We start from the raw sequence: 27,866 nt of genomic DNA, 5'->3' as shown, positions 1-27,866 counted from the left end.
GAATAATCGCGTGCTGGATAATTATCGATGATCAACAGTACACACATGAATTATCACCGATGATTGCATACACACCTCGTGTTTGCACGATTTTTGGGGAGCTGCTTTCTGCGCTGTAGGCTAACATCCTCCACAGACGCATCCTCTTAATATCATTGGCAGGATTATTGATCAATTACTTGTCACATATTTCCAGTCCCGAGGACATCTTCTCAGCTTGCGGCCGATAGGTTTGGTTCAAGGACTTCAAGGGCTTGAGTCTCATGATTTCAAACTGGTCACGTGTCATTTGTCACAACGATAACCTTCATAAAATGTCTAAATAGTGATCGATTGCTAATTTTTATTGGTGAAAAAAAAATATGTTTTCCCAAAATATACATTTTTTTCTCCTCAAATTCAATTAGATGTAAGTTATCCATTTATTTCAGAGTGTTTCACACTTTTCATAATGCAATATGAGCTTTTATCACTGTAACTAATCAGCCAGCCAAGGTGACCCTGCATTGATTGGCTTTGGCACATGCCTCTATCCACACAAGCTTCCTCGCCTTGGCCTCATGACTCTTGGCATTGGCCTCTTGGGACCTGGTTTCGAATCCAAGACTGCGTATTCCAGAGCTCTGTACGTTTTACAACAATACACCGTACCTGCTACTGTGTAGCTTGTCACAGCCGTGCTGCATCCCTCTCTGATGTGTTTTCTGACTGTGACCACGTGCTGTTCAGCACAATGTCCGATATTGAGTATTTGCTTACTAGAGAATCTGCGAGCATGCGGAGTGAAACGTTGGACGTCGTGCCGATCAACACCGACAACACTTCAGATCACAATGTACCCTTGCGTGTGTTTGTTCTTAGGCATATCGCAATTCTGGGAGGGTTGCACATTTAATATGTTATGTTCTGCAGCCTCCAGACTTTCTTGTTTTCATTTGAATCTGCCTCGACATTGAATATAGTCCCCACATAAAATGTACATCAAAGCAGTAGTATTCTTGGTTCTTTCGGTAAAGTCACGTAGAAGGGAAATAATAAAATAATATAAATATTAAACAATAAAAATTCTCACGACGAAACGTCTCACGACGGAACGTCGTGAGAATTAGTATTGTTTTATTTTTATATTATTTTATTACTTCCCTTCTACGTGACTTTACCGAAAGAACCAAGAAGATGAATACCTGCAGTCACGAAAGCTTTAAATCAAAATTCAAAGCAGTAGTGTTACATATTTCGACATTCGTGTGAGACACTTGCAATTTCCATCCGTGTCTGAAATAGCTTCCTCGCCGTAGCACCGGTACCCTTTTGTCACTCCTTGAAATCCACTCCGGGTGTGATGTGATAGCCGTCTGTAAGGTCAGCTTCTCTTTTAAAACAGTGCTGTCCGTTGCTTTGATTCATGCAAATAATCTCAGAAGACTTGCCACTCGCCCACCCCACCCCCGTACCCCCTTAAAAAAAATGTAAGTCCTTCTCTCTCGTCTTGAATGTTCCATTTCATTTCAGTTTGGCACGTGGCCACAGAAGCGTCATCATCATCGGGTAAAGTGCACGCAGCGTCGGATGCGCAGTCGTATTGGCAAAACCACTGACGGTGGTTGTTTCAAGAGCTCCGGTGTCAGGAAGAAGGGGAAAAATATAAGGATCGAAGCCCCTATTTCCGTCCGTAATTACTATCCTTATGGGCTTGTGAGACCAAATTTGAAATAAATTGGGCCTCTGAGCAAAAACCATCACCCCATTACCAAGGTGCAATCTTGTTTTTATCATCCCAGGGCTATTGAGTAATGCCGAGTTTGCACCTCCTGCTGTTTCCTGTTTGTTAACTCTGTCACACCAGAACCCACACACAGTGGGAAATCAATGCATTTGTCAACAATACTTAGAATACTCACTGTGCTTATCTGCTATGTTTACAATTCCGTAGTTTTTTTTATAGATCAAGAGTTGCATCGAAAAAATCTCTGCAAAATGAATCGTTCATTATATATTTGACTTGTGTCATTACACATTCAATGTATATTCGCGCAGTGAAGCAGCGAGTGCCTGGGAATATGGGCTGTATCTCTAGCGGGCTGCAATACGTCAGGTTATTTATAGATTTGTATTCTTCCAGCAGCAAGCACGATCTACAGAAGTCGAAGGAAGTGCTTCATTTGTATGACACTTTTGTCTTATTATTTTGGCCCCAAAAAAATACACTTGTATATGTACAGATATATATATATACACATATATACGATGATAAAGACGTTTTTTTGGTCAAATATAATAATAGTGTGACAGCCAAGGAATGAAACGTGGGGATGCCCGCTGTGCAAGCTACAGAAATTAAATAGTTTTGTGTTCAGGCGCCATGTGGATTAGTGCATCGTAGGATCATGCAAGGCAGCGGTGTCTCGGGCAATTCTTCATACAGCAGTGCTTTGACCATCGCTAATATTATTGATAATAACAATGATGACGATGGCAACGACAAAATATGTCCACGTGCAACATCAATGTCAAAATCGCATACGCCCAACGGATGTCACATAGCCCTATGCACTCGTCTAATGAATAATAAATGAATAAAACATAAACATATTCTTGAGCAGTGGAACACATTGCTCATAGGAAATTGTATTGGCATCTGGATAAATGATGTTCTTCTAAGCGTAGCATGCTTGATGAGCAGATCACCTAAAGGTACCCCCCCCACCCCCTCCTCTCTCCTCTCCCTTCAATAGTCCAGCAGCTGCAATCTTCATTACCCGCTCTGCCCAAGCGGGGCGTCTGTGCGCGCGCGTGTGTGTGCGCGTGTGTGGGGCTGTGCACGCGGTCCTGTTTGCATCTCTTAGGATGAACGCGCAGGAGGAACGGCAGCAGCAGTAGCCGATGCTTTTGTGTGTTTGAGTCCCAGTGCTTCCGCACCCTCTACCCACCCACCACCCACCCACCCCCCTATCAAATGCAGGTGATCGCGAGAGTTGTCGGAAGAGATGTCACAGGAAAGGTTGCAGGCGTACTTGCAAAGGCACAGGATCGGATCGCTGTTTGAGGTATGTTCGCACAATCCGTCTGGTTTACCGGCGCAGCATCGCATCCTACTGTGACTGTGTGCGCGTGTCTGTTTCGTTATTATATTGAATTATTATTGTCAAATAATTAATGGGGTTTTTTTGGTGGCATATATTCTCTGTATTATTGCTGATCTGTACAAGACACACAGAGATGTACACTGTGTTGCTCGCAGGTATGATTGCAGAGTGTTTAACTATTCAAAGCAGTTTTTTTCTCTTTGTGATATTTTTTAAAAATTTGCGACTTATCAAATGCAACTTTTGCTTCTGTTTTAGTTTTAATTTGAATGTGTTGTGAGGCCTTATTTGAATTAAAGGAAAAACTGGCTACGTTTTAAATGCTTGCCTCCTTAAAAAGATGAATAAATTCGTCGTTTTTTCCTCCTAAAAACCACTATAAATAATGAACCATTGTTTGAAAGGCGCTTGCCTTATGCATAACATTAAGGCAACACGGTTGTGCCAAACGCCATTGCATTCGGTTTCGTGTACATTACGCATTAATTTAAGCGTGCGGTTTTGTGTTTTCAAGAGTCGAGGTGAATGTTTAGGACGCTGTCTTTCTGATAGCCCTGTTCTTCACCTGAGGACGGCTGCTTGCGTTGTGGCCGAAACGTCGTGAGAATTTAATCTTTTTATGTTTTATTTTTTATTATTTTATGATTTCCCTTCTACGTGACTTTACCGAAAGAACCAAGAATATAGTCGAGGTGAACATTACAAATACTGCGAAATTGAGATGATCGATGGGTGGCATGTCACGTTTCAAATGGCCATAACATCCTCCCATTCAGCAGCGCGGACTTGAGTTTTTCCACTGTCACTTTGGGTCGGCCGTCGCTTGCACATCGCGCACACTTTTTAACACGGGCATCTCGCGGTCAACAGCTGGGTACGATTTAAATTTCGATTTAAAGCTTTCGTGACTGCAGGGATTCATCTTCTTGGTTCTTTCGGTAAAGTCACGCAGAAGGGAAATAATAAAATAATGAAAATAAAACATAATAAAATAAATCTCACGACGTTTCGGCCACAACGCAAGCAGCCGTCCTCAGGTGAAGAACAGGTCTGTCGGAAAGACAGCGTCTGAATGAAACACCACCAGGCTTGGCAGCGTATATTTAAGCTGGGTTGGAGGGGGAAGAGCGCCTTGCGTTGTGGCCGAAACGTCGTGAGAATTATTTTATTATGTTTTATTTTTATTATTTTATTATTTCCCTTCTGCGTGACTTTACCGAAAGAACCAAGAAGATGAATCCCTGCAGTCACGAAAGCTTTAAATCGAAATTTAAATCGTACCCAGCTGTTGACCGCGAGATGCCCGTGCCACAAAGTGTGCGAGAGGGCGGTGTGCAAAAGAACTGGATACGAAGTGGCAGAAGGTGATGCTCCGGCAAGACGGACATTGTCCGAAGTGGCGAGGGCATTTTAATGCCACGTGCAACAGAATTGGGATGTGTCACTCACGTGGAGGTGCGATGAGTGTTTGTGTATTTTGTTGTAAAATGTTTCTGCGCGGCTATTGCCACAGTTGCGTTTCGAGGTGGCCGTGCAATTAGGAACGATATCAATTACACGGTCGTTTAAAGAGATTCTCAACGTGACAAGGTTCTCATTCGAGGTTAAAATCTGTCGATCTGTGTCATTGATTAACTATCCGTTTCACCAAATTACAACTTTACCAATAGATAATTACGCCGTTTTATGTATGAACCCCCCCCCCCCCCTCCGACAAACCCCCCCCCCCCATCATTATTCAAATGTATCTGGAAGCATTTTATGAGAAAGGTCAAATGTTGACCTTGGAAATTTTTTTTTGAAATAATTGAGCTTTCGTAATTTCGAAGAAAAACGTGCAGGGTGTGCTCATAGCACACATGAAACCAATGAAAGTTAAAATGTAACTAAATAAATCCACATACACTTATAATTCGTTCAAGTTATTTTGTTTGTGCATACTAATCATTTACGGCACTTTGTCAATTCACTGCTGGATGAAGGCCCTCGCCATGCCATATTGGGCATGGCGGTCCTTCAAGCAAACTTCACCCAGCTGGTCGGTACGATTTGGTGAAGGAAGGGGGTTCAGATGCCCAACCCCCCACGTGCGCCTCCCCCCCCCCCCCACGTGCGCCTCCCCCCCACCCCCCTACAAACTACCCTTCCACCGATCCACACCATTAAAAATATTTTAAAATGCCACATCCTTCATTGAGTTGCGTTGCATTACAATCCGATGTCAACTCGTGATGTCCACAAACGGCAAATAATGCTTTACTTTTCCAAAATATTTCATATCATATAATTGTGTATTACTTTGTAGAATTTATTGCAAAAGATGACTATAAAATACAAGCTTTGCTTTCGCAAGCGCTTTTCATCTTCGTCGCATTTTCCTAAATGCAATTACCCTCACCTAACGGTGAATTTATCAAGATAAATGTCTAAATTTTAAAATACTGCTCCACCAAATACCAAAGCAGCTTCATACCGAGCGAAGTCTAAATTGCAACGGCATGGGTTGTGTTTTTTTATTTCTGCTCGGGTTGACTCCGGGATTTGCGGAATTTTGAATGTTGAGCGAAACATCGGTGTATCGTTGCATGTCGAAGACCAGTGCCTGTCCACTGAAATGTAAAATTAATGCGGATTTTTCGACCAACGGTGTGTGAATGCTAATGTCCCACAAGGATACCGCAGATTTCACAACGATAAGCAGAATGTGAGACAGACTAAACACGTTTCAGCATTATTTAAAAGATGCCCTTTGTTGAAACTGAGATGGCAGCATTGAACTGGGCTACACGTCTTTGCCCAAGTGCAGCAAGACAAATGTTGACACTCAGTTCCGATGATTCCATTCTTCCTCTAGAGTCGTTGTCTATAGAAATATAAATGCATTGTGTGTGGTGTGTGTCCTAGCCAAAGGTAAACTTAAAAGTCTGCACAGCGCAACACTAATAATTCATCTGCGTGAATACTATGTATCTTTGGAGCTTTGAAGTTATCTGCATATTGGGTTTTCCTTTAAGCGTTAAATATTTTCTCAGAAAACGTATATGGCCATCCTTGATAATATAGTTGTAAAGTAGACTTAGATTTGTGCATTTCTTATTCATATAAATATTACGCATTATTCTAATACTGCACATTTGTGTGTGTGCAGGTGTGTTTATGTCTTGACAATATCATCACATGTACCATTTATTATATAGATACACATGTTTATCAACTATATATTTATATTCATAGGAAAATATCATATTTCCATTACTTCCTTGTATGTAAAGCACGTTTTAACAATATGGCTTAAATTTCGATTTCAAGCTTTCGTGACTGCAGGGATTCATCTTCTTGGTTCTTTCGGTAAAGTCACGTAGAAGGGAAATAATAAAATAATACAAATAAAACATAATAAAATAATTCTCACGACGTTTCGGCCACAACGCAAGCAGCCGTCTTCACGTGAAGAACAGGTCTGTCAGAAAGACAGTGTCTGACACTGTTCTTCACCTGAGGACGGCTGCTTGCGTTGTGGCCGAAACGTCGTGAGAATTATTTTATTATGTTTTATTTGTATTATTTTATTATTTCCCTTCTACGTGACTTTACCGAAAGAACCAAGAAAATGTGTGGCCTTTTTTGTGGTTCTGAACAATTTTTTTTTACCCAATGGTATTCGCCTAAAATGTTCTCACGTGTGAGAAAATCGGTGCAGTATATTTTATTGATTGCTTCAAAGCCATTCAAATAGAAATATACACTCGCTTATTACACACAATGGTCCGTTCCACAACGTGCCTTGTGACTTTTTCATCCCAAGGTGATGGCTCGTAACAGAAAGTGGAACGTCTATGAATAATTTGTACGATTGTCAAACTGCACATTTTCTCCCGGGAACGTATGCTTGTTGCGTTCAGGCTATTTCTGTGTGTCCGAAGAAGACTTGTGAAAACCATTCCCTGGCTTTATTTGGACATTGGCCAGAGCATGTATAATTTAGTTGTTAGCCAGTATATGGCATGCACACTGCCTGCGAAATCCGACTTAAGATGTAATAGAACCCTCTTTGGACATTTTACAACAGCTTCCTGGCGATGTTATTATTTTCGAAAGAAAAAAACCCACTTAAAATTATTTTGGCCAAATCATTTATAACAATATTACGTAAAAAAGTGGCTTTATTTTGAAACCAAAAATAGTCTTTAGTTTTTTCGGTAAAGTCACGTAGATGAAAAAATAAAAAATAATAATAAAACCAAAAATAGCTTGGGGTTTGTTTATGGATGGTTGGGGGGGCGGGGGGGCGTTAGAATTGGACCAGACAGATGTTCTGTATTGATGGAACAGCTGGCGAGAATAACTCCGACTGACTCCCAAAACATCTGCGCTTGCAGGACATGATGACGATGTTGATCACGGAGACTCCGGACGAGCCCATCCCGTTCCTGATCGAGCATTTGGAAGGCAGGCAACACAAGAGGACGTTCACAGAGGGGTCTCCACGCCGAGACCTGGCTGGATTTGCTGCTCTCTGGGCCGAAAGCAGCCACCTGCCAGGCAATCACTGCTTATCATATCACTTCTCTGTGCAGTAGCCGTACAGATGGATTCACGTAATTTACCACTTAGAGGTGAGCTCTTCAATGGCTTGCTCACACCATTGGCTGGTGGTATGGCCTCCGCTAGAAGGAACTCATAGTTTGGCCTACTCTTCCACCCTGTGGCCAGATGCCTCGGAAGATGTGATGCGAGATGTTAACTCCCTCGCCTGGCATGCAGGAGGTACGTGGGTTCATATTCTTAGGTTTTTTTCGGTAAAGTCACGTAGGTAAAAAATTAAAATTAATAAAAGTAAAATAAAAATAAAATAAAAATCACGACGTTTCGGAGGCAACACAAGCCTCCGTCTTCAGGTGGAACCGTCACAGCACGATAGCTGTATCAAGTGAAAGAAATTCCAAGAGACCCGTCCTTGTATATATACTGGTTGAGGGTGGGAGGAGTCAAGGCAGGCACCTGGATAGGAGTTTTGTATTATTATTATTGTGAGGTTGGTGCGGCTGAAGCCGCTGCTAGGAATGAGTCTTTGTTGTGTAGACCGGTTGAACTGGGAGGTACCAGAGTTATTAAGGTGCGGCTGCTGTAAAGGTGCGGCTGCTGTAAATGGGACTGGGTGTTTGATCCCGACCCTGACGCCTGCTGTATATTTGGAGTTTGCATGTCTCCCTCCCCGTGGTCACGTGGATTTTTCTCCTGGTCCTCGTGTTTTTTTCCCCCATCCACATTTAGAAATATTCGTTTCATGAAGAGTAATTTGGCTGCCATCAATTTGCACGTGATAAGCCACGTCGTTGAGCTATCGTTTGTGGCCAGGACTCTTCTGAGATGCAAACTTGTTAGTTAGTAACAAAAACATACTAATATTTAATTTCTCCCCTTCGTAAAGTCCTGCCGTGCCGAATTCAAGATGCTTTTGGCGGCGCTTCTCTCCCCCTCCGTTTGCGATTGGTACATTGTACCGGGCTCGCGTGCAAGACAAAAACACTTTAAAAAAAAACTGCCACGGCAAGAGATCAAAACAGCAACCTCTGCATTGCAGGTCCAGTGTTCTCACCGTTACACAATGGTAGTGCTAGCTATAATGCCCAAACATAATCGTGTATCACCACTTTATTGTGCTATAATGAATTGTCTGTATCCTTCTGCTTTCAAAAATAAGCAATTAAAGGTTCACAAAACCTCGCATGTTGCCCGGGTCAAGCTAACATTTAATTACTTTAAAAAAATGGAAAAAACGTTGCATAAGTCACGTGCGCGTTAATATTTCATCGGCACCGTTATTATTATGCAGACATCAAACACCCCATGGTGCTTGCTATGAACGAGCAGAGGGGCATGAACTCCAGAGGCAGTCATAAGCTCTCGTTTGCCTTGCAAAAGGTTCCTTCCTGTGTCTTCCTGCTTTTGGAGTGAATTTTTGAGAACCAAAAAAATATTTAAAAATAAGTAGCGTTGAGCCGTAATTTGTATTGAGGATGCCAAAATAATTCTAAAACGTAAAAATTTCATTGGCAAATCTGGTTAGTTGTCTTTTTGTATATTTTTCAAGAAAAAAAGCCACTGTTTTCTCTGCTCACACGAGCATGGGGGCAGAGATCATCTCTCGTTTACAGCCCTGAGCCAGTGGTGGAAATTCCACGTTACCCCAGCGCAATGTGGCTCCTAATGTTTTCGTATCAACACCTGCTGAATAATGTGCCGTGGTCGATCCCCAATCGCAAACCCCTCCCGTTACCGCTCAAACACGTGGCCTGGTGTGTTTGTCTGCCTGATAATGAATTAAACGTCTTGATGGAAAGACGAGAAACGAAAAACCGTTATCTTAGCCTGAATTCGCACACTGATTTGCAGCACGTAGTAAGAAATATTTGTTTTTAATCGGAGATAATTCAAGTGGACGTGATTGAAGGTGTTGAAATATTTACTCCAATTACTTTTTTTTTCTTTCAGAGAGCAGCCCGAAAGGAAATCCGTTCAGAACGTACGTGACGCTGTGTGTGGACCACACGAAGAAACCCAGGAAGTCCAAGAGCGAACTGGCCGTATCTTGCCTAAGTCCTGCCTCTTCAGAAGCCAGACCAAGTCAGCACATTCTGTTTCATATCTGATGGTTTTTGCTGTAATTTACCCTAATAAAGTACACGATCCTTGTATGCCAGATTTTCAAATCGCTGACAAATTGCGTAAATGGGTAAAAACACATGATAATACCACCCCCGTGCCGAAACTCTTGCCGAATATGCGCGCCGGTGAAATATAGTGGCTATTGATAGCCTTTTCCCGATAAGAATTGCACGATTACCAAATGTACTCATGTTATACTTATCTTTGATCTCTCGGCTGTAAAGCAGGCCATTACGTGAGACGTCATTTATTATGTCTTTTATTCCTCTTCATGGCAGAGTGTATAGTTGCATTCGTGCTGGTGCACGAATGGCCAACTGCAGTATCACAATAAGAAAAAAGAACCGGCCAAAAACATTGTCTCTTTTTGGTCTAATTCCCGTTCACACATTTAATGATGCGCGTGCTTGCGTGGGTATGTGTGCGTGTGTGTGTGCGTGTGTGTGTGCGTGTGTGCGTGTGTGCGTGTGTGTGTGTGCGCGTGTGTGTGTGTGCGTGTGTGCGTGTGCGTGTGCTCCTCATCCGTAGTGTCCCAGTCTCTGGAGCCTTCGTCCCGGGATTGCAGCGCTGCAAAGGAAGGGGACATGGCCTTCACTGAGCTGCAACGTCTTCTGAGAGAGTGCCAGTGGCTGGACAAGACCCTCCGAGAGCACACTTCAGGTCAGCGGCAGCATTGACCCTATTAAAAGGAGGCGGGGGGGGGTCCGTACACACACACTTGGGGGGGAGGGGTGGTCACGACACAGTCATTGTCAACAAACATACGAGAGCACACCTGTGATCAGCGTCAGCATGAACAACGAAATGTTACAGTGTCAAATCTACATTGTGCATCACACTATGTAGATAATGTGGAATCCTGATTATCCCTGGCACACTGCATCTGGACATGTACGCATGTATGTTGAATTTCGTTCGCACCGTATGTAGCCAAACGTGATAATCGGAGGTGCGGGGGAAAGACAACAAAATAAACATAAAAAAATCAGTTCTAAAGAAATGAGTTTTCAGTTTCGATTATTTGAAAGTGCGTAGCTCCAGTGGCTTCCTAATATGGAACGGAAGAGCGTTCCAGACGGCCGCAAACGAAGGGGGGTGAGGGGGAGGGTTGCTGCTTCTTGGATGCTGCTTTCCTGAGCTGGAACTCGTAATCACTTGAACGTCGTGCAGTTGACACTGTTGTGGTTTAGGTCCAGACTGAAGACGTACTTGCTCTATCAGGCCAGGGACACCGAGGAGTTGGCAAAAGGAGTCGTTAGCTCTGAATCTCACACAAAAGTAAGGTCCCACGCAAGCGGTATTCTTTCCCGGGCCTCCAACTCCACCAACCCTCTGGGCGGCCCTGTCGAATAACTATATCCACTGATTAATTTCACGCGCCGTGAGCACCGCGTTTGTGCACAATTGATTCGTCTTCTCAAATTTTCCTTGCATTGTAAAGCTTACGGATAATACGGAGATGCGGCTGCATATGGATGCTATATATATAAACAATAGAGATGAGTAACGATGTGGTCTGCTTTGGGCTATCGGGAATTCTGGTTTGCTGAACTGCTGAGCTTTGAAAACGAGCTAGCAAATGGTGTTAAATGTTATCCCGTATTTTTTGTTCACGTTCACAATTAGAAATTGTAAGGGGGTCCATCATGGGACCTCCTTTGCCAGTGCCAACATATACTAATAGGGGTTTTCCCCTCTTTTCTGGCAACAAAACTGACACCCTTTGCAAGGAATCATGCTTACATTAACCACAATACTTGCAGTCAAATGCAAACAAAAAACAATACTCTGATAATTCATGCATTGTCTTTGAAACGGATTGGTCCACACCAGAGACAGCTTTCTTTAGAGCCTAGTCTCATATGGTGTTCGACCAGATGACGCCATTTGACTGCAAGTATTGTGGTTAATGTAAGCATGATTCCTTGCAAAAGGTGTCAGTTTTGTTGCCAGAAAAAAGGGGAAAAACCCTATTAGTATTGTAAGGGGGTGTTGAGCCTTCGGAAGGGGTGGGGGGCTGGGGGGCAGGCAGTCAGAGTACCTTTCTGCATCATGAATAAATGCAAAACTCCATGGGGCAGGGGAGAGCAGGTTTATTAAATGAGAGCAGACCGGAGGCATGAGAGGACACGTGCTTTGAACGACCGTAGGTTGTACTTTTGCAGGGCTCGCATATACGCCATTAAATAATCAATACGTACACATTATTTATAAGCAGGTGAGCCTCTGTTGGTATGCATTATTTACTTGGCAATTTTGATTATGCATGCAATGAAGGGGCAATTACGTAATGCATGGAATGTGCCCACGATGCCAATATTTCGCTTTGACAATGTTTAGATTGCTCTTCACTTTATCGCTGACAGTACGTGTCGGTAATGCCTCAAAAGTGTAGCGCTCGGAAATGAGTATGACTTGAAATGCTATGAAGTATATCAATTTTAATTGGAATCTACAGTATTTTAAACATATTTCCAAGGTTTGCAATATTGTGCTTTGTGGCAATTTCAAACGTACTTTTTTCACACGTGATAGAAATTAATGCGCTCTAAATGTTCCTATTTTACCATTACCATGGGGCGCATTTATTTCTTGAATAACCACACACACACATATATAAAACGTACGACCTCCGTGTGGACAAGCTGTCCCCAGCGAGAATGATGTATGACTGCAAGAAATGTGGAGTATTATTTTGTGTGTGTGCTAGTATTGTTTAAATATGATGTAAAGCCCTTTGAAGTACAGCAACTGCCATGGAATATACCCCGAAGGAAAGCGTGTGTGCTTTATCTATAAACTCCTAGAAATATTGCATTATTTCAATCTTTATAGCTTACGGTGGCATCTGATTAATAAATCACGCTGCACACAACGACTCGCTTCACGTTTGCAAACAACACACACACACACACAAATTATGCGTGTCTCGCGAAACCCCCCCCCCCCCAAAAACGAGGGGACTTTTCTCCAAATACGTTGTTAATCATATTTGAGCATATATTTTCGGGGTGGATGGGGTTATTGGGCAAGAATACCTGGTGCTCTGTGTACATATTTCCCCGGCATCGGAACGCAAAACTCGAGTGTGGGAATGCAGTGTCGTGGTTATTACTTTAAAGTGTGAAATATTAGCGGTCGGAATTCGCACGGGGTTCACGATAAGTGAAGATGCCACGAATTTAAACAGCCCCTTGGCAGTTTAAATAGACCGCTTGCTTTTATTTTAAGTAAATTAATATTGCACACACTATGGTCTACCTCTTCCAGTCCCTGGGCATCATTTGCCATTAAACCATGACCATTGCCTTTACACCGGCACCTATTAAACTAAACTATCATGAACATGGGACCTCCTTTGCCAGTACCAAAATATGATAATAGGTTTTCGCCCTTTTTTCTAGCAACAAAACAGGTGTTAAGATGTTAAAACACCAAACTAAAACCTTTTTTTACAAGGAATCATGTCTGCATTAACCACAATGCTTGTGGTCAGAATGCAAACAAAAAACATACTCTGATAATACATGCATATGCGTTGTGTTTGAAACTGATTGGTCCACACCAGAGACAGCTTTCTCTTGAGCCTCGTCTCGGTGTTGGACCAAAGGAGGCCGTTTGAGACGAGGCTCTAAAGAAAGCTGTCTCTGGTGTGGACCAATCAGTTTCCAGGACAATGCATATATTTTTAGAGTACGTTTTTTTCCCATTTTGACCACAAGCATTGTGGTTAATGCAGACATGATTCCTCGTTAAATGTTTCAGTTTGGTGTTATAACATCTTCACACCTGTTTTGTTGCCTGAAAAAAGGGGGTAAACCTATTATAAACTATATTTATTTTTCTATTTAAAGCTTTCGTGACTGCAGGGATCCATCTTCTTGGTTCTTTCGGTAAAGTCACGTAGAAGGGAAATAATAAAATAATAAAAATAAAACATAATAAAATAATCTTTATTTTACCAGGTAAGGTCCACTGAGCTATGCAGTTCTTTTATCAGAAGCAACATGGCAAAATGATAGCTCAATAAAGTGCATTATTGTGTGGAAATTTATAGAAGCCAAATAATAGCATAGCAGTGCTCCGACCCATCTCCCTCTGTCTGACACTGTCTTCCAACCCGTGCAGTGTTTGACGTTTGACATCCAGTCACATTGTGGTCATCATCGTCATCATTTCAAAATAATTTGCATAACCTCATGCGACATACCCATGTTGTCATGTAACATTGGCACAATATGCATTCATATTATGGATACGTTTTACATGAAACTGTTTTTTTTTTCTCTCTCAGACATCGTGAAGATATCATAGCCTAGAAAATATAATTATGAAGTGTTTATATTTTACAGGAATTATTGCAGATGACACCCTTGGAAAGGTACGCGTTCCATATCAATTTCCTGCAATTATCTTAAAAGATTACAACTTGCACAAACTGGCTCTTATTCTAAAAAAAGAACAATTAACGAGATTGCTGATTTCGATTTAAAGCTTTCGTGACTGCAGGGATTCATCTTCTTGGTTCTTTCCGTAAAGTCACGTAGAAGGGAAGTAATAAACTAATAAAAATAAAACATAATAAAATAATTCTCACGACGTTTGGGCCACAACGTGACTTTACCGAAAGAACCAAGAAGAGATTGCTGATGTGCTGTTAAAGAAGCAAGCAAAGTGTTCGGGAAAAAAAAATTACTTGAAATACTCCGTCGCAATGTGCACACCGGATGCTGCTTGACTCCTGCAAGCGCGCGCGCCTCACAGCGTGGGCGATATTGATCGTAGCCTCGACTCTCATTCTGTCCCCATGCGCTCGCACCGCCCAGCCACTTAAAGATCTCTCTCTCTGTTCGGGGTGTCAGGTGTCTGATAATGGAGAGAGGATGACAGCCGAGCAGCGGCCGAGGGTGGCACGGGCTCGCCTACCCCACAGGCGAGGGCGAGTGCAGGACGAGGTTGGAGCAGACCTGCTCGCTGCTGAAGTGCTGCTCCTGCCGACGATCAAGCCGCAGCGAGGTCTCGGGGCGTCCGACGCGCAAGCCGCCAACACGGGGTGAGGTCCGGGTTGTTGCCCGTGAGTTAGGCTTTCGGCGCGAAGTTCGACGTTTCACAGCCTCTCAACCGCGTTGTTTGGGAGCTCCTCTCTGTGCGCTTTACTCTCTGTCTGAAGTGATTTTCCCGATGAGGCTCGCAGCACGTTCGGCGAAACGTCGGATGTCATGGCAAACAACAACAACAACACGTGGTATAACTTCTTTGGTTCTTTCGGTAAAGTCACGTATAAAGATAAAATAATAAATTAAATAATAGCATACTACGACGTTTCATGCTCTCTCTCTGTGTATCTTTGTGATATCTGTCTGCTTATATGTCTGTCTATAGTTTTCTGGTTAGATTTTTGTTGCTATTTCTTTTATACCTGATGATGATTGCTTGTGTTGCAATCGAAACGTCGTAGTATGCTATTATTTAATTTATTATTTTATCTTTATACGTGACTTTACCGAAAGAACCAAAGAATAATTCCTGCAGTCACGAAAGCTCCAAAATTAAGACGTGGTATAATACTTGGAATTGCATTTTATGTATATCCTCATCTGTTTATATTTGAGTACTAGTCAAACGATTGCCTTTAATTTTCGATTTAAAGCTTTTGTGACTGCAGGGATTCATCTTCTTGGTTCTTTCGGTAAAGTCACGTAGAAGGGAAATAACAAAATAATAAAAATAACACATTATTTTATTTTATTATGTTGTATTTTTATTATTTTATTATTTCCCTTCTACGTGACTTTACCGAAAGAACCAAGAAGATTAACCGATTGCCTGTTTAATATGTAATTGTTCCATAGTTTAGCTTTGTAGTTTGTGTGGTAGTTCATCTTGAGTTAATTTATCCATATAAATTGAATAATTCAAGAAAAATCTTAATTATTATAGTTGCTATTCGATGCACGTATCATGAGTCAATTCCGTTTTAGGGAAGTTGAGAAATAGGCTTGGCGAAGATAATATGCTACAGTGCTGATTTGTCTAAAATATTAAATTAAGGATAATTCTAGACATATTCCCACACAATGTACAAAGCTTCTTGAATACATTCTGCTAAAGTAAATGGAGAAAAGGGGATTTAATGCAAACAAAGATTTTAAAAAAATGCTAGGATACACACAAAGGAAAAAAGGAGATGCCTGTTTGACATGTTCAATGGCTATAAATGATAACAATGGACAAATGAAATCCTTGCAACTGCTGAGACCCAAGCCTTTGTGTCCCCACCAAGATATCTGCATCAAAAGAAATGCGGATTAGCTTTCCAGTATAATGGAAATATACATAGTAAAAATAAGGCTCAAGGTTCAGCCCTGCAAATTATTTCTCATCCCATTGCAAAGAGGTTATTTTGTCTACTGTTGCAAGCTGTGCAGACGTCTTAGAAGTGGGAGGCACCCACACTTTACCCCACCGTGTCCGATGTGCTGATTGACTAACTCTGGTTTACCCATTCGCACTGCGGCGTGAAAGACAGGTTGAAGGATTTGACCAAAAAACAAAAAAAGCCACCGTTTCAATTACTACACTCAGACGAAAACAATTCCCCTCCCTCCCCACACAAAAAATAAAAACAATTTCAACACTTTTGCTCAAGATAAGCTTCACATAGCGCATGAATTGGCTTGAGGGAAGCAATTACCACGTGGTCCCCACACCAAACCCCCCTTTGGGAGCCCTGACCATGATTGACAGCGCTGACTCCGTCGCTTGCGCTCACGAGTCTCTGAACGACGTAAAACCGCGCATGTGCAGAGCTGCTTCGCCGAAGCTGGCGACGAAGCAGGCGAAGCGTGCCGGCTAGCGCTTGATTGGATTGGTGTTGTTATTGGTGTTAGTTTAAGGATCTGGCCAAGAGGTCGCAAACGGGTTTTGATTCCTTACCCGTACCCGGCCGCACCAGGGTCGCAAACGGGTATCGGGTACCTGATTGCGACCTCTGGGATAAAGCCATGTTGCAGGCGCGGGTGGGTTGATTCTAGGAACTTGAATTGTGAGAAGAGACAAGACGTTGGGAAATGAGTGACAAACGGTTACTCACCAGTGATTCACGGTCTACCCGTACCCGGCCGCACCAGGGTCGCAAACGGGTATCGGGTACCTGATTGCGACCTCTGGGATAAAGCCATGTTGCAGGCGCGGGTGGGTTGATTCTAGGAACTTGAATTGTGAGAAGAGACAAGACGTTGGGAAATGAGTGACAAACAGTTACTCACCAGTGACTCACGGTCTACCCGTACCCGGCCGCACCGGGTACGGGTAGCCGGGTACGGGTAGCCGGGTATCGGGTAGGGTACGGGTATCGGGTACCCGGTTGCGACCTCTGATTCTGGCCCCCAACAACCAGCGATGGGCTGGGACTAAAATTCGGAGCAGGCATTTGTAAACACACAGGGCCCAAATTTGCTGTGCGATCTCATTGGTACCATTTGGGATGGTCCAAAAAAAAAAAAAATGGGCCGGTGAGGATGAATCTTTGGGGCTGCCGAAAGTGGGGACTTTAATGCCAACCGAGAGATTATATAAGCAATGAAGCGTGCACATCAGAGGTAATACAATATTTTTTATTTTTTACTTTAATCACATTTGGAATTGCCCGGACTGCTGCCCCAGAGCCAGTCTTGCCTGACCACAACCATTCCAAGCGACACGGATAGCGACACACCACGTACATAGTACATGCTTTGACATCGGCTGTCTACCAAGGGTGGCACAGTCGGGTTTTTTACAATCGGGTTTAATTGTCTTTTTATATTAAACCCGATCATCTGAGATTGGGATAAATCCGGTTTAATTGGTTCTAATTGCAGAACCGCACTTCTCAACGATGGGCTTCATCCATTCCAAGCTAAGGAACTCACTGGCGCCCACGATTGTGGAGGAGAAGCTCGTGTTCATCAAGACCAACCTGCCCGCCGCATTCTACGACTACTCCGTGCCCGACGGCCCCCCGAGTACGATAGCAGCACCGACGAGGAAGCAGCCTAAGCCTTGGATCAGAGTTTCGTATTCATTAAACCAGGTTTTAATTCCCCGAAATCGGGTTTAATTGTATTAAATAAAAAAACCCGATGCCTGTCGCTGGAAAAATTGAGTTTTTTCCACCCATGCTATCAACGTGGTTGGATATGTACGTCTCGATGGAAGTTCAGCACACAAACATACAAATGGGTATCCATCAAATTGAATACATTTATCAACTTCTGGTAGATTCATTTTTTTAAAGAGGGAGGGGGGGGTCGGTCTAACGTCGTTCGCTTCTCATTGCAGGAATAAAACATCTTTCGGTAAAGTCACGTAGAATGGAAAAGAAAATAAAGAACCAAGAAGATGAATCCCTGCAGTCACGAAAGCTTTAAATCGGAATAAAACATCGTTACTCTTTGGTTCTTTCGGCAAAGTCACATCAGGTGGGAAAGCACCTGATGACGGACGCTTGTGTTGCGCCCGAAACGTCGTGATTTATTTTATTTTCTACCTACGTGACTTGACCGAAAGAACCAAAAAGTATGGATTCCTGCAGTCACGAAAGCTTCTAATTAAGATGAAACATCGTTAGTTAGTCCGTCCGTCCGTCCGTCCATCTGTTTGTCCGTCCGCTTGTTGTCTGGAAGTCGTTATCGACCTTCAGTGATTCTTGTGGCAGATTGCATTCCCTGGTCTCATGCTCTTGGCTTTCCTCCTTCAATCTTGTCCCGTTTTCCCCAGGTAAGCTTCTCTACTCCATCATCCAGTCACTATCTAGCTTCAGAGTCACCTAAAGCTCATTTCCATTCAATTATTCCTCGCATGACCAATTTCTCCAGGTTCTCTGTGACTCTTCTAGTTACATGCAAAAACAGTTACTGAAATTGATTACATTTCATACGCACTCTGCGTTTTCTACTTGCCGCACCAGTTTGCGTTCAGGTTTCATCTCCTATCAGTCCAATAACTCCAAAGTAAATGCCTCCAGGAGCACAAATCAAATAATTCGTATTTTTACAATTCTCTTTTAATAAGTGACCAGGGTCTCACTAACCTGCGTATTCCGCGTGAAGCCTTTGACCAAATCACCCATGACGTTGCCCAATCTCACGAGATCTGGGAAGCTAAGCAGGTGTTAATCTGGATAGCGCCTGGGTAGTGCTTTGATGACCCATCTCCCTGCATGAAACAAGCGCTGTCGGCTGCTGTGAGGACTTATTGTCAACAGAGTATAGTGCAGCAAATTACATTGTTGTACTATACTATGCTCCGCCGTCGAAGATCCTGTGTTCGCCAAGCTAAAATGACCAGAGTGGTGAAGTATGGTCAAATCAATCCCCAAACAACAGGCCCTCATCCAGTAGTGGCCAGAGAAAGACCTGAATGTGATTCATTTCACGATCAGTAATAAGCACCTCGCGTATACATTCGCTGTATGTTAGCTTCTAGTGTTGCAGCAGTAGCAGCAATTCATATCAATGCTGTTTTATGTGCGTGTGTGTGTTGAAGGAGAAAGAACAGCGAGTTAAGTGCGTGTGTGGGAGCGGGATGAATTGTGGCATTGTAGGGCCATGAGAGATGATGACGGTGAACATTCCTTCATCCAGAAGTAGATAGACAATGGCTGACAATGACGACGATGCACATAAATTAAATTAATATATAAACGCACATCACGTTTATGCACAGGAAAAAACATTGCGTAAGTAATCGTGGGAAGAAATTCCTCTGAATCATGCATAAATCATTGTATGCTATTTAAAGAAGAAATGCACTTCATCGTTGTGGATACTTCTCATATCAAATTAATACATTTTAGAATTTCTGCTTTAATAATTACGTAACCTACTTTAAGCACATTTTACTGTACAGTATTTGCTAAATTATAGATTCAATAAGTATTTTTTTAGGTTGCATACATGCTGCTCTTAATATTTTGTCCCGTAACTATTTTATCTCTTTTTTATTCCTGATTTCTTAGGCCCGTCAGATTGATTCAAATTTGTACTGTATTTTGTGCTGCAAATGTCAATGTTACACAAACCCTTGTTTTAACTTTTGTATCATTATTATCAACGAACAGTGGTGCCTACAAAGCAGTGAAGTTCTTGCTGTCACGTAAGCGTGTTGGCAGCTTCTCAGAACATGTGTTTTGTAGGGGCAATTTGCTTTGCCACTGCATCACCCACCGAACAGACATTTTTTTTGCGCATTCTAGTGTAGCCTTGCAAACATTGTCTACGTAACACTTAACCAGATGCTACAATCGTTTGGAATATTAATGTACATCACTGGCATAGGCTGTCCACGAGTTTTTAGTCCGGCCATGTAAAACCCCCACCAAAGAAAAAATTAACACGTAAAAACAAAGTTTTTCACTATAAATCCTTTATATGCGTGGCGGCTAGAGTCCTCTCGTCCTCTGGCTTGAGATGGCTGCCACCTATGGGTCAGATGATTGCTTGCCACCATTAAGCAATTGGTAATTACATATAAAACATTTTCCCTAAAAAGTGTAACATTTTTGAAAAAAAAAAATTCACGAAAATTAATTGTCACGCACAACGAGTCTGTGTGCAAAATGTCAGCTCGATTGGATCACGGGAAGTGGGTTAAAAAACGACCGAAAGATTTGCACGGTCGTAAGCGCGCAAGCAAGCAAGCAAGTGAACTTAATATAAAGGATTTAAAAATAATGATGTACAACCCTTTGTTGAACTACTGCTGGATGAAGGCATCTCACTGCCGTGTCAGGCATGGGGGTTGCTTGACCATACAAGCTTGTCGGTGCGAGTTGTGGTGAGGCAGGGAGGGCACCAGTTCAGATATCACTAAAATTTGACGTGGTCAGGGGTTGAACTCATGTTATCAAGCTCGTGCTCATGTAATGCTGGGCAATGTCGCTCCAAAACAGGTGCTGGATGTGGGACTCTTCACCTTTTTCAATTCCTTTATATTAAGTTCACTCGCTTGCGTGCTTGCTTAGGACCGTGCAAATCTTTCGGTCGTTTCTTAACCCACTTCCCGTGATCCAATCGAGCTGACATTTTGCACACAGACTCGTTGTGCGTGACAATTGATTTTCGTGAAAATTTTTGTTGCAAAATTTTCCACTTTTTAAGGAAAAAAAATTTCACTAACACAATCATATATTTTTCCTAAACACAGAAAATTATTCAAGAAAACAACAAAAATGTACAATATAAACAATCATACAAAAACTGAAAACCTTATAATCCTTATATACGACTTTCCTTATATTTAATTAAAAATACCAATGTGATAAAAATAAAACTCTTACTCAAGAAAAACAGAAATGAATAATAAAATAAAACCGATGCCACGCATATAAAGGATTTATAGTGAAAAACTTTTACGGGTTAATTTTTAGTCGGCACGAAGCATTTACAACCTTGATCGCACAAAAGCAAAAAATAAATCCTCAACAACAAAAACATAACAGGAATCCCAGCATGCTTTGCATGCTAAGATTAGATCCTACGAAGTGTTTATTCAGTGGGTGGATTTACACTTCTTTCATTCCCAAAGGATGGATGAAAGCCTCTTTAATCTAACATAGTTTTTATTCCACACCCCACCTTTAACATTATCAGATGCTAAAACCTTCCCCCCCCCCCCCATTTAACTTTTATATCACACACACGATGTACCGAATTGAGTATCAGAGATGAACACTGACGGCAGTTGGTTTAAAAAAACAAAACATCGCATTTTCCATTTCAAACTGTACATTAATTACAGCCGTAAAAAGAAGCTCTCTGTTACTAATATGGGCTCTTAAAAATGTTAGGTTTCCATTACCCCAAAAAAGGCTCTAACACTGCCACATTGGCTGCAAAATGTTTGCCCTTAACATGGATCTCAAGGATCATTCATCAGGCTCCCGCTGTGCAGTGGACATGTGCTGATATCGGCATGATGAACGGCAAGGGATTGGTATACTCTTAGTTCTTTCGGTAAAGTCACGTAGGTAAAAAAATGATATTAAAATTAATAAAAAATAAAAACAATAAAACCACGACGTTTCGGAGGCAACACAAGCTTCCGTCTTCAGGTGAAACTGTCACAGCAAAAAAAATCTGTATCAAGTGGAGAGGAAGTCCCAATTGGTCAACAGAAGCGCTCATTCCCATGTATGGCGATGATTAACAGCAGCTAAGGCACGTGACCCAAATGATAATGCATACCGTTGTAAATTGAATCCAGTGCACTGAACTTGCATAATATATATACCCCACTCATCAGCGCATTATAAATGTGTACGGTTGTCCCTTGGAAACTGCTGTGAGGTGTGCAGAAAATGTCGAGTGGTTAACGCGTGAAGTTTCAACAACGCCCTCTTCATAATCAGCGTTTTTGGGTTTAGATCGCGTTATTTATAAATGTGTCGTAACCCTCCACCACCAGACATGGCCAATCAGTAAAAAAGTGTCACGTTGACAAAAGACAAATAGTGCACTGCTTTAGCCCACCGGTGTGTTGAAGCGTGAAACCACAACATTAATAAAATTTTGAGTACGACGTTTCGCTCGTAATTGCATCCAGCATCATCGGGCAATTCGCCAGAATGGTGAGGCTCTGCTCTGTCTCTCTATGAATAATATTGGTTGCGAAAGCCTACGTTTTGCAATGCCCTCTTGTTTAGGAGTGTAACGATTTGACCATGAATATCGATTCTCAAGATCAAGATGGTCAACATCTGAGTGAGTTCTTTCTCAAATAGGCAGCGAGGCGATGCTCATCATCTCCTCGTTACCACCCTGGGCTCGTTGTAGGACATTCCACATTTCTGTGTCGAGGACGGGTCTATTAATATGGACAATCCCGCACAATGCGGTACTTATTTAATTGACCCCAGAGGGATGGTGAGCCAAACTCTTAGTTTTTTCGGTAAAGTCACGTAGGTTAAAAAAAAGCTGATACAGCAAATCTAGCTGTGACGGTCCCACCTGATGACGGAGACTTGTGTTGCCTCCGAAACGTCGTGAATTTTATTTTATTATTTTATTTATATTATTACTTTTATTAATTTTAATTTCATTTTTTACCTACGTGACTTTACCGAAAAAACTAAGAGTATGAATCCTTGCAGTCACGAAAGCTTCAAATCTTGAATGTATTCTTAGGTTTTTTCGGTAAAGTCACGTAGGTAAAACATCAAAATTAATAAAAATAAAATAAAACAAAAATCACGACGTTTCGGAGGCAACACAAGTCTCCGAAACATCGTGATTTTTGTTTTATTTTATTTTTTATAAATTTTGATGTTTTACCTACGTGACTTTACCTAAAAAACCTAAGAATATGAATCATTGCAGTCACGAAAGCTTCAAATCTAGAATTAAATCTTGAATGGTTAGCCAAGTCAAGCCCCCCCCCCCCCTCCAAGTATTAGTTTGAACTCGCAACATTTTTACGAGCCAACTACACTTTACCGTATGCATCAAGCTGAAGGGCACGCATGTGTTCGCCAGTTAAAGAGCCGATGTTGTTAACTTCTCACGAGGTTGCACACCGTGCACATTCACCACAGTGCGAAACAAAATAATGAAATCGAAAGGCGACAGAATTTCGCACAGTCATCCCGCACCACTCGCGTTATTAAGCCTCCGTGTCAGGCCAAGGTTCGCGATGTGAATACAACTTGGAGGTGTTACTGCTGCACACGAAAGGATTATGGTAGTTGTGATGCCCGGTGCAGTATTTGCTTTTTAAGCCTTAAGTTCAAAACGACAACATTCGGTCGTATTCGCAGTCTGCTATAATCCCACAACAACATCAACATCTACTAATAGGGGTTTTCCCTTTTTTCTGGCAACAAAACTGATTCCTTTTGCAAGGAATCATGTTTACATTAACCACAATACTTGCAGTCAAATGCAAACAAGAAACAATACTCTGATAATTTATGCATTGTCTTTGAAACTGATTGGTCCACACCAGAGACATCTTTCTTTAGAGCCTAGTCTCATATGGTGTTCGACCAGATGACGCCAAAAGGCGCACAGTTCAAAGACAACGCACTACCAGAGTAATGAGAGCTTGGGGTGAGCAGCTACATCATGGGACCTCCTTTGCCAGTACCAAAATATACTAATAGGGTTTTTCCCTTTTTTTTCTGGCAACAAAACTTTGTTTGCATTTGACTGCAAGTATTGTGGTTAATGTAAGCATGATTCCTTGCAAAAGGTATCAGTTTTGTTGCCAGAAAAAAGGGAAAAAACCCTATTAGTTTATTTTGGTACTGGCAAAGGAGGTCCCATGATGAAACACCAACATCAGCAACAAAAATGAAGTCATTTACATGCAACGTTGTCGGGGGGTTTACGTAAATGTCTCTATTTAATCTTGACTTAAAGCTTTCGTGACTGCAGGAATTCATATTATGTGGGTGTTTCGGTAAAGTCACGTAGATAGGTTCAAAGAAAATAACAAAAAACGACGACGTTTCGATCGCAACACAAACGATCGTCATCAGGAGGAAAGACGCTCGCTTGTGTTGTGATCGAAACGTCGTAGTTTTTGGTTATTTTCTTTGAACTATCTACGTGACTTTAATGAAAGACTTCCGTGACTGCAGAAATTCATACTCGTTGGTTCTTTCGTTAAAGTGACAGAGACGACGTTTCGGGCGCAACACAAGCGTCTTTCATCAGCTGCTTTCCCACCTGATGTGACTTTACCGGAAGTATCGATGCTTTATTCCTGCAATGAAAAGGGAACGACGTTTCACCGACCCCCACTCCCTCCTTAAAACATGAATCTACCAGAAGTTGACAAATGTATTCAATTTGATGGATACCCATTTGTATGTATGTGTGCTGAACTTCCATCGAGCCGTACGTATCCAACCACGTAGATAGCATGGGTGGAAAAAACCCGATTTTTCCAGCGACAGGCATCGGGTTTTTTTATTTAATACAATTAAACTCGATTTCGGGGAATTAAAACCTGGTTTAATGAATACGAAACTCTGATCCAAGGCTTAGGCTGCTTCCTCGTCGGTGCTGCTATCGTACTCGGGGGGCCGTCGGGCACGGGGTAGTCGTAGAATGCGGTGGGCAGGTTGGTCGTGATGAACACGAGGAGCTTCTCCTCCACAATCGTGGGCGCCAGTGAGTTGCTTAGCTTGGAATGGACGAAGCCCATCGTTGAGAAGTGCGGTTCTGCAATTAGAACCAATTAAACCGGATTTCTCCCAATCTCAGATGATCGGGTTTAATATAAAAAGACAATTAAACCCGATTGTAAAAAACCCGACTGTGCCACCCTTGGTAGATCGTCGGCTATGTACGTGGTGTGTCGCTATCCGTGTCACTTGGAATGGTTGTGAGCAGGCCTGAACTGGCTCTAGGGCAGGAGTCTGGGCAATTGCAAATGTGATTAAAGTAAAAATGTAAATATTGTATTACCTCTGATGTGCACGCTTCATTGCTTATTTACTCTCTCGGTTGGCATTAAAGTAGTTTGTTTCTTGCTCTGGTTGTCCCACCTGATGACGATTGCTTTTTGTGTTGCGATCGAAACGGCGTGATCTATTGTTTTTCTACCTACGTGATTTTACCGAAAGAACCAAAAAATATCGATATCTATATTTAAATTTCGATTTAAAGCTTTCGTGACTGCAGAGATTGATCTTCTTGGTTCTTTCGGTAAAGTCACGTTGAATGGAAATAATAAAATAATGAAAATTAAACATAATAAAATACAATTCTCACGACGTTTCGGCCACAACGCAACCGTCCTCAGGTGAAGAACAGGTCTGTCGGGAAGACAGCGTCTGAATGAAACACCACCAGGCTTGGAAGCGTATATATTTCAGCTGGGTTGGAGGGGGGGGGAAGAGCGCCTTGACAAAGAAATTTGCACATCAAGAAGAATTTAGCATATTTATATTTAGTTAATTTTTCTCTCCCTCCTTTCTTTCCGCCACGTGCTTCCGATGCACACAGGCAGCGGAGAGCGAACACGTGGGCTCAGCGCGAACAACACAAACTGCGTCTGGCGGCCATGTTGACCCCTCCCCGCGGCCACCGCACGCGGCGAGACGGGGACCCTCACGACGACGACGACGATGAGGAGGTGGAGGAGGTGACCGAGCACCTGGACGAGGCTGTGGAGTTGCTCGGTACGAACATTTGAACCTCGTGGCGGGTAAGGGGCCGTCCGTAAAGGACGTCACGCGATTTTGGATGATTTTTGTCACAAAAAGTCAGACCCCCCCCCTCTCAAATATGACGTCACAAAGCTCTCCCCTCCATCCCAGCTTAAATAGACGCTCCAAGCCTGGGGTGTGTCATTCAGACTCTGTCTTCTCGACAGACCTGTTTTTCACCTGAGGACGGCTGCTTGCGTTGTGGCCGAAACGTCGTGAGAATTATTTTTTTTTTATTTCCCTTCTACGTGACTTTACTGAAAGAACCAAGAAGTTGCTTCAAATCGCTTTCAACTATTGTCACTGGAGTGCGTATTCAATGTGGCGCTGCACTCTGATGTTGTAGGAGAAAACATTTATTAAAAAGTCTATTTGATTAAGTAGAACGTGTTGTCTATATTAATTTAAAGTTGCGCATTTTGATGCGACGTCACATTTCTCAAACCCCCCCCCCCTCGTCACACATCATCACAAATGTCTGAATTCTTCCATTACTCGTACGGTACATTTCATTAAAGCGTGTTAAATATTCTTAAAATATTACTTATTAAATCCTTTATATTAAGTGCGCTTGCTTGCGTGCTTGCTTACGACCGTGCAAATCTTTCGGTCGTTTTTTAACCCAATTCCCGTGATCCGATCGAGCTGACATTTTGCACACAGACTCGTTGTGTGTGACAATTAATGTTTGTGAACATTTTTTTTCCAAAGTTTTACACTGTTTAGGGAAAACAAATTAAATATTTAATTACCAATTGCTTAATGGGGGCAGGCAATCATCTGACCCATAGGTGGCAGCCATCTCAAGCCAGAAGACGAGAGGACTCTAGCCGCCACGCATATAAAGGATTTATAGTAAAAAACTTTGTTTTTACGGGTTATACTTATTTTTAGTCTGTTGATGGTCGGCGATGCGGCAATCGACTCATCTCGACGAGCTGTGCATGATGCACCACCACGGTGCGTACGAGCGCTCAGGGTTTCAGCGCTATCGTCCTCACTGCGTTTCGTCATCGCGAAGTAGCACCACCGATTTCGGATTGATTGGTACCCCCAGTCGCGAAGAGTTAAGTACATCCCTGGCAAAAAATTTTGCCCCAGAAATGGTGTCCCAGAAATAAAATATTTCGTATTATTTGGTACCCCAGGGTACCGCCACAAAGAACATTTTAGCGAGCCACCCCAAACCAACCCAGTTTCCGTGCCGGGTGGGGGGAGTTGGGGGTGAGGGGGGTTATGCGAGACGTTAACTCACGAGTTTGGCAACCAAAGTCACGAGAAGAGACGTATTTTTTTCTAATTTGGTGATAAAATAAAGTCAAGAGCCGCGACGCACTGCGACTAACGGCGCGAAGCGGCTCGGTTTGCCGGCGGCGTGCTCAGAACAAGCAAATCGAGCAAAAGCATCACGAGGTGCAGGGCAGCACAGGGGTTGTGAAGAAGATCGGTACGCATCAAAGAACACGAATTGTAATGCGCAAGACAGCACAGGCCGCCTTTGCAAAGCCACTGGTGGAAGATCAAAAAAACTCCCTGGCCAACCCAGCCGCTGCCCCATGTTGTTTCAATCGTAAGGAGGGGGGTGTTTGACCATATTCTTAGGTTTTTTTTTCTTCCGGTAAAGTCACGTAGGTAAAAAATGTAAATTAATAAAAGGGAAAAAAGAAGCAAATAAATAAATAATAAACAATCCCGACGTTTCGGAGGCAACACAAGCTTCCGTCTTCAGGTGGAACTGTCACAGCACGATAGCTGTATTAAGTGAGATAAATTCAAAGAACACAGTATTTGTATATATACTGGTTTAGGGTGACCATACTTCACCAAAGCTGCTTCGTGCGGCCTGGTGTAAAGCTGCCTCCCTAGCACCCATTTATTTTACGTATCGTATGGAAGCGTTTGCAGTATATCAGACG

At 42.5% G+C, this 27,866-nt stretch overlaps 1 protein-coding gene across 6 annotated transcripts in view; it reads left to right on the top strand.

The window, feature by feature from the left end:
- The first annotated feature begins 2,796 nt into the window (after positions 1-2,796).
- Positions 2,797-27,866, top strand: part of LOC133349191 (uncharacterized protein C8orf34-like) — a 45,039-nt gene continuing 19,969 nt past the window's right edge. For 2 of the 6 annotated variants that reach the window (XR_009755902.1, XM_061562471.1), the window contains exons 1-7: positions 2,797-3,047; positions 7,466-7,628; positions 9,582-9,713; positions 10,284-10,415; positions 14,108-14,136; positions 14,618-14,808; positions 25,748-25,923. Coding sequence is in view for 4 of the 6 variants with exons in the window: in XM_061562471.1 (XP_061418455.1) it covers positions 2,988-3,047; positions 7,466-7,628; positions 9,582-9,713; positions 10,284-10,415; positions 14,108-14,136; positions 14,618-14,808; positions 25,748-25,923 (883 nt within the window). In the remaining 2 variants the exon portion in view is untranslated. The remainder of the gene's footprint in view (positions 3,048-7,465; positions 7,629-9,581; positions 9,714-10,283; positions 10,416-14,107; positions 14,137-14,617; positions 14,809-25,747; positions 25,924-27,866) is intronic. The other 4 variants (XR_009755901.1, XM_061562470.1, XM_061562469.1 and 1 more) reach the window with 2 other exon arrangements.

This window comes from Lethenteron reissneri, chromosome 29, assembly GCF_015708825.2.
Source record: "Lethenteron reissneri isolate LAM-NWPU_2019-01 chromosome 29, ASM1570882v1, whole genome shotgun sequence".
NCBI classification, from domain to species: domain Eukaryota; kingdom Metazoa; phylum Chordata; class Hyperoartia; order Petromyzontiformes; family Petromyzontidae; genus Lethenteron; species Lethenteron reissneri.
The sequence above is the reverse complement of the archived record's forward strand: the minus strand, read 5'-3'. Positions and strand labels throughout refer to the sequence as shown.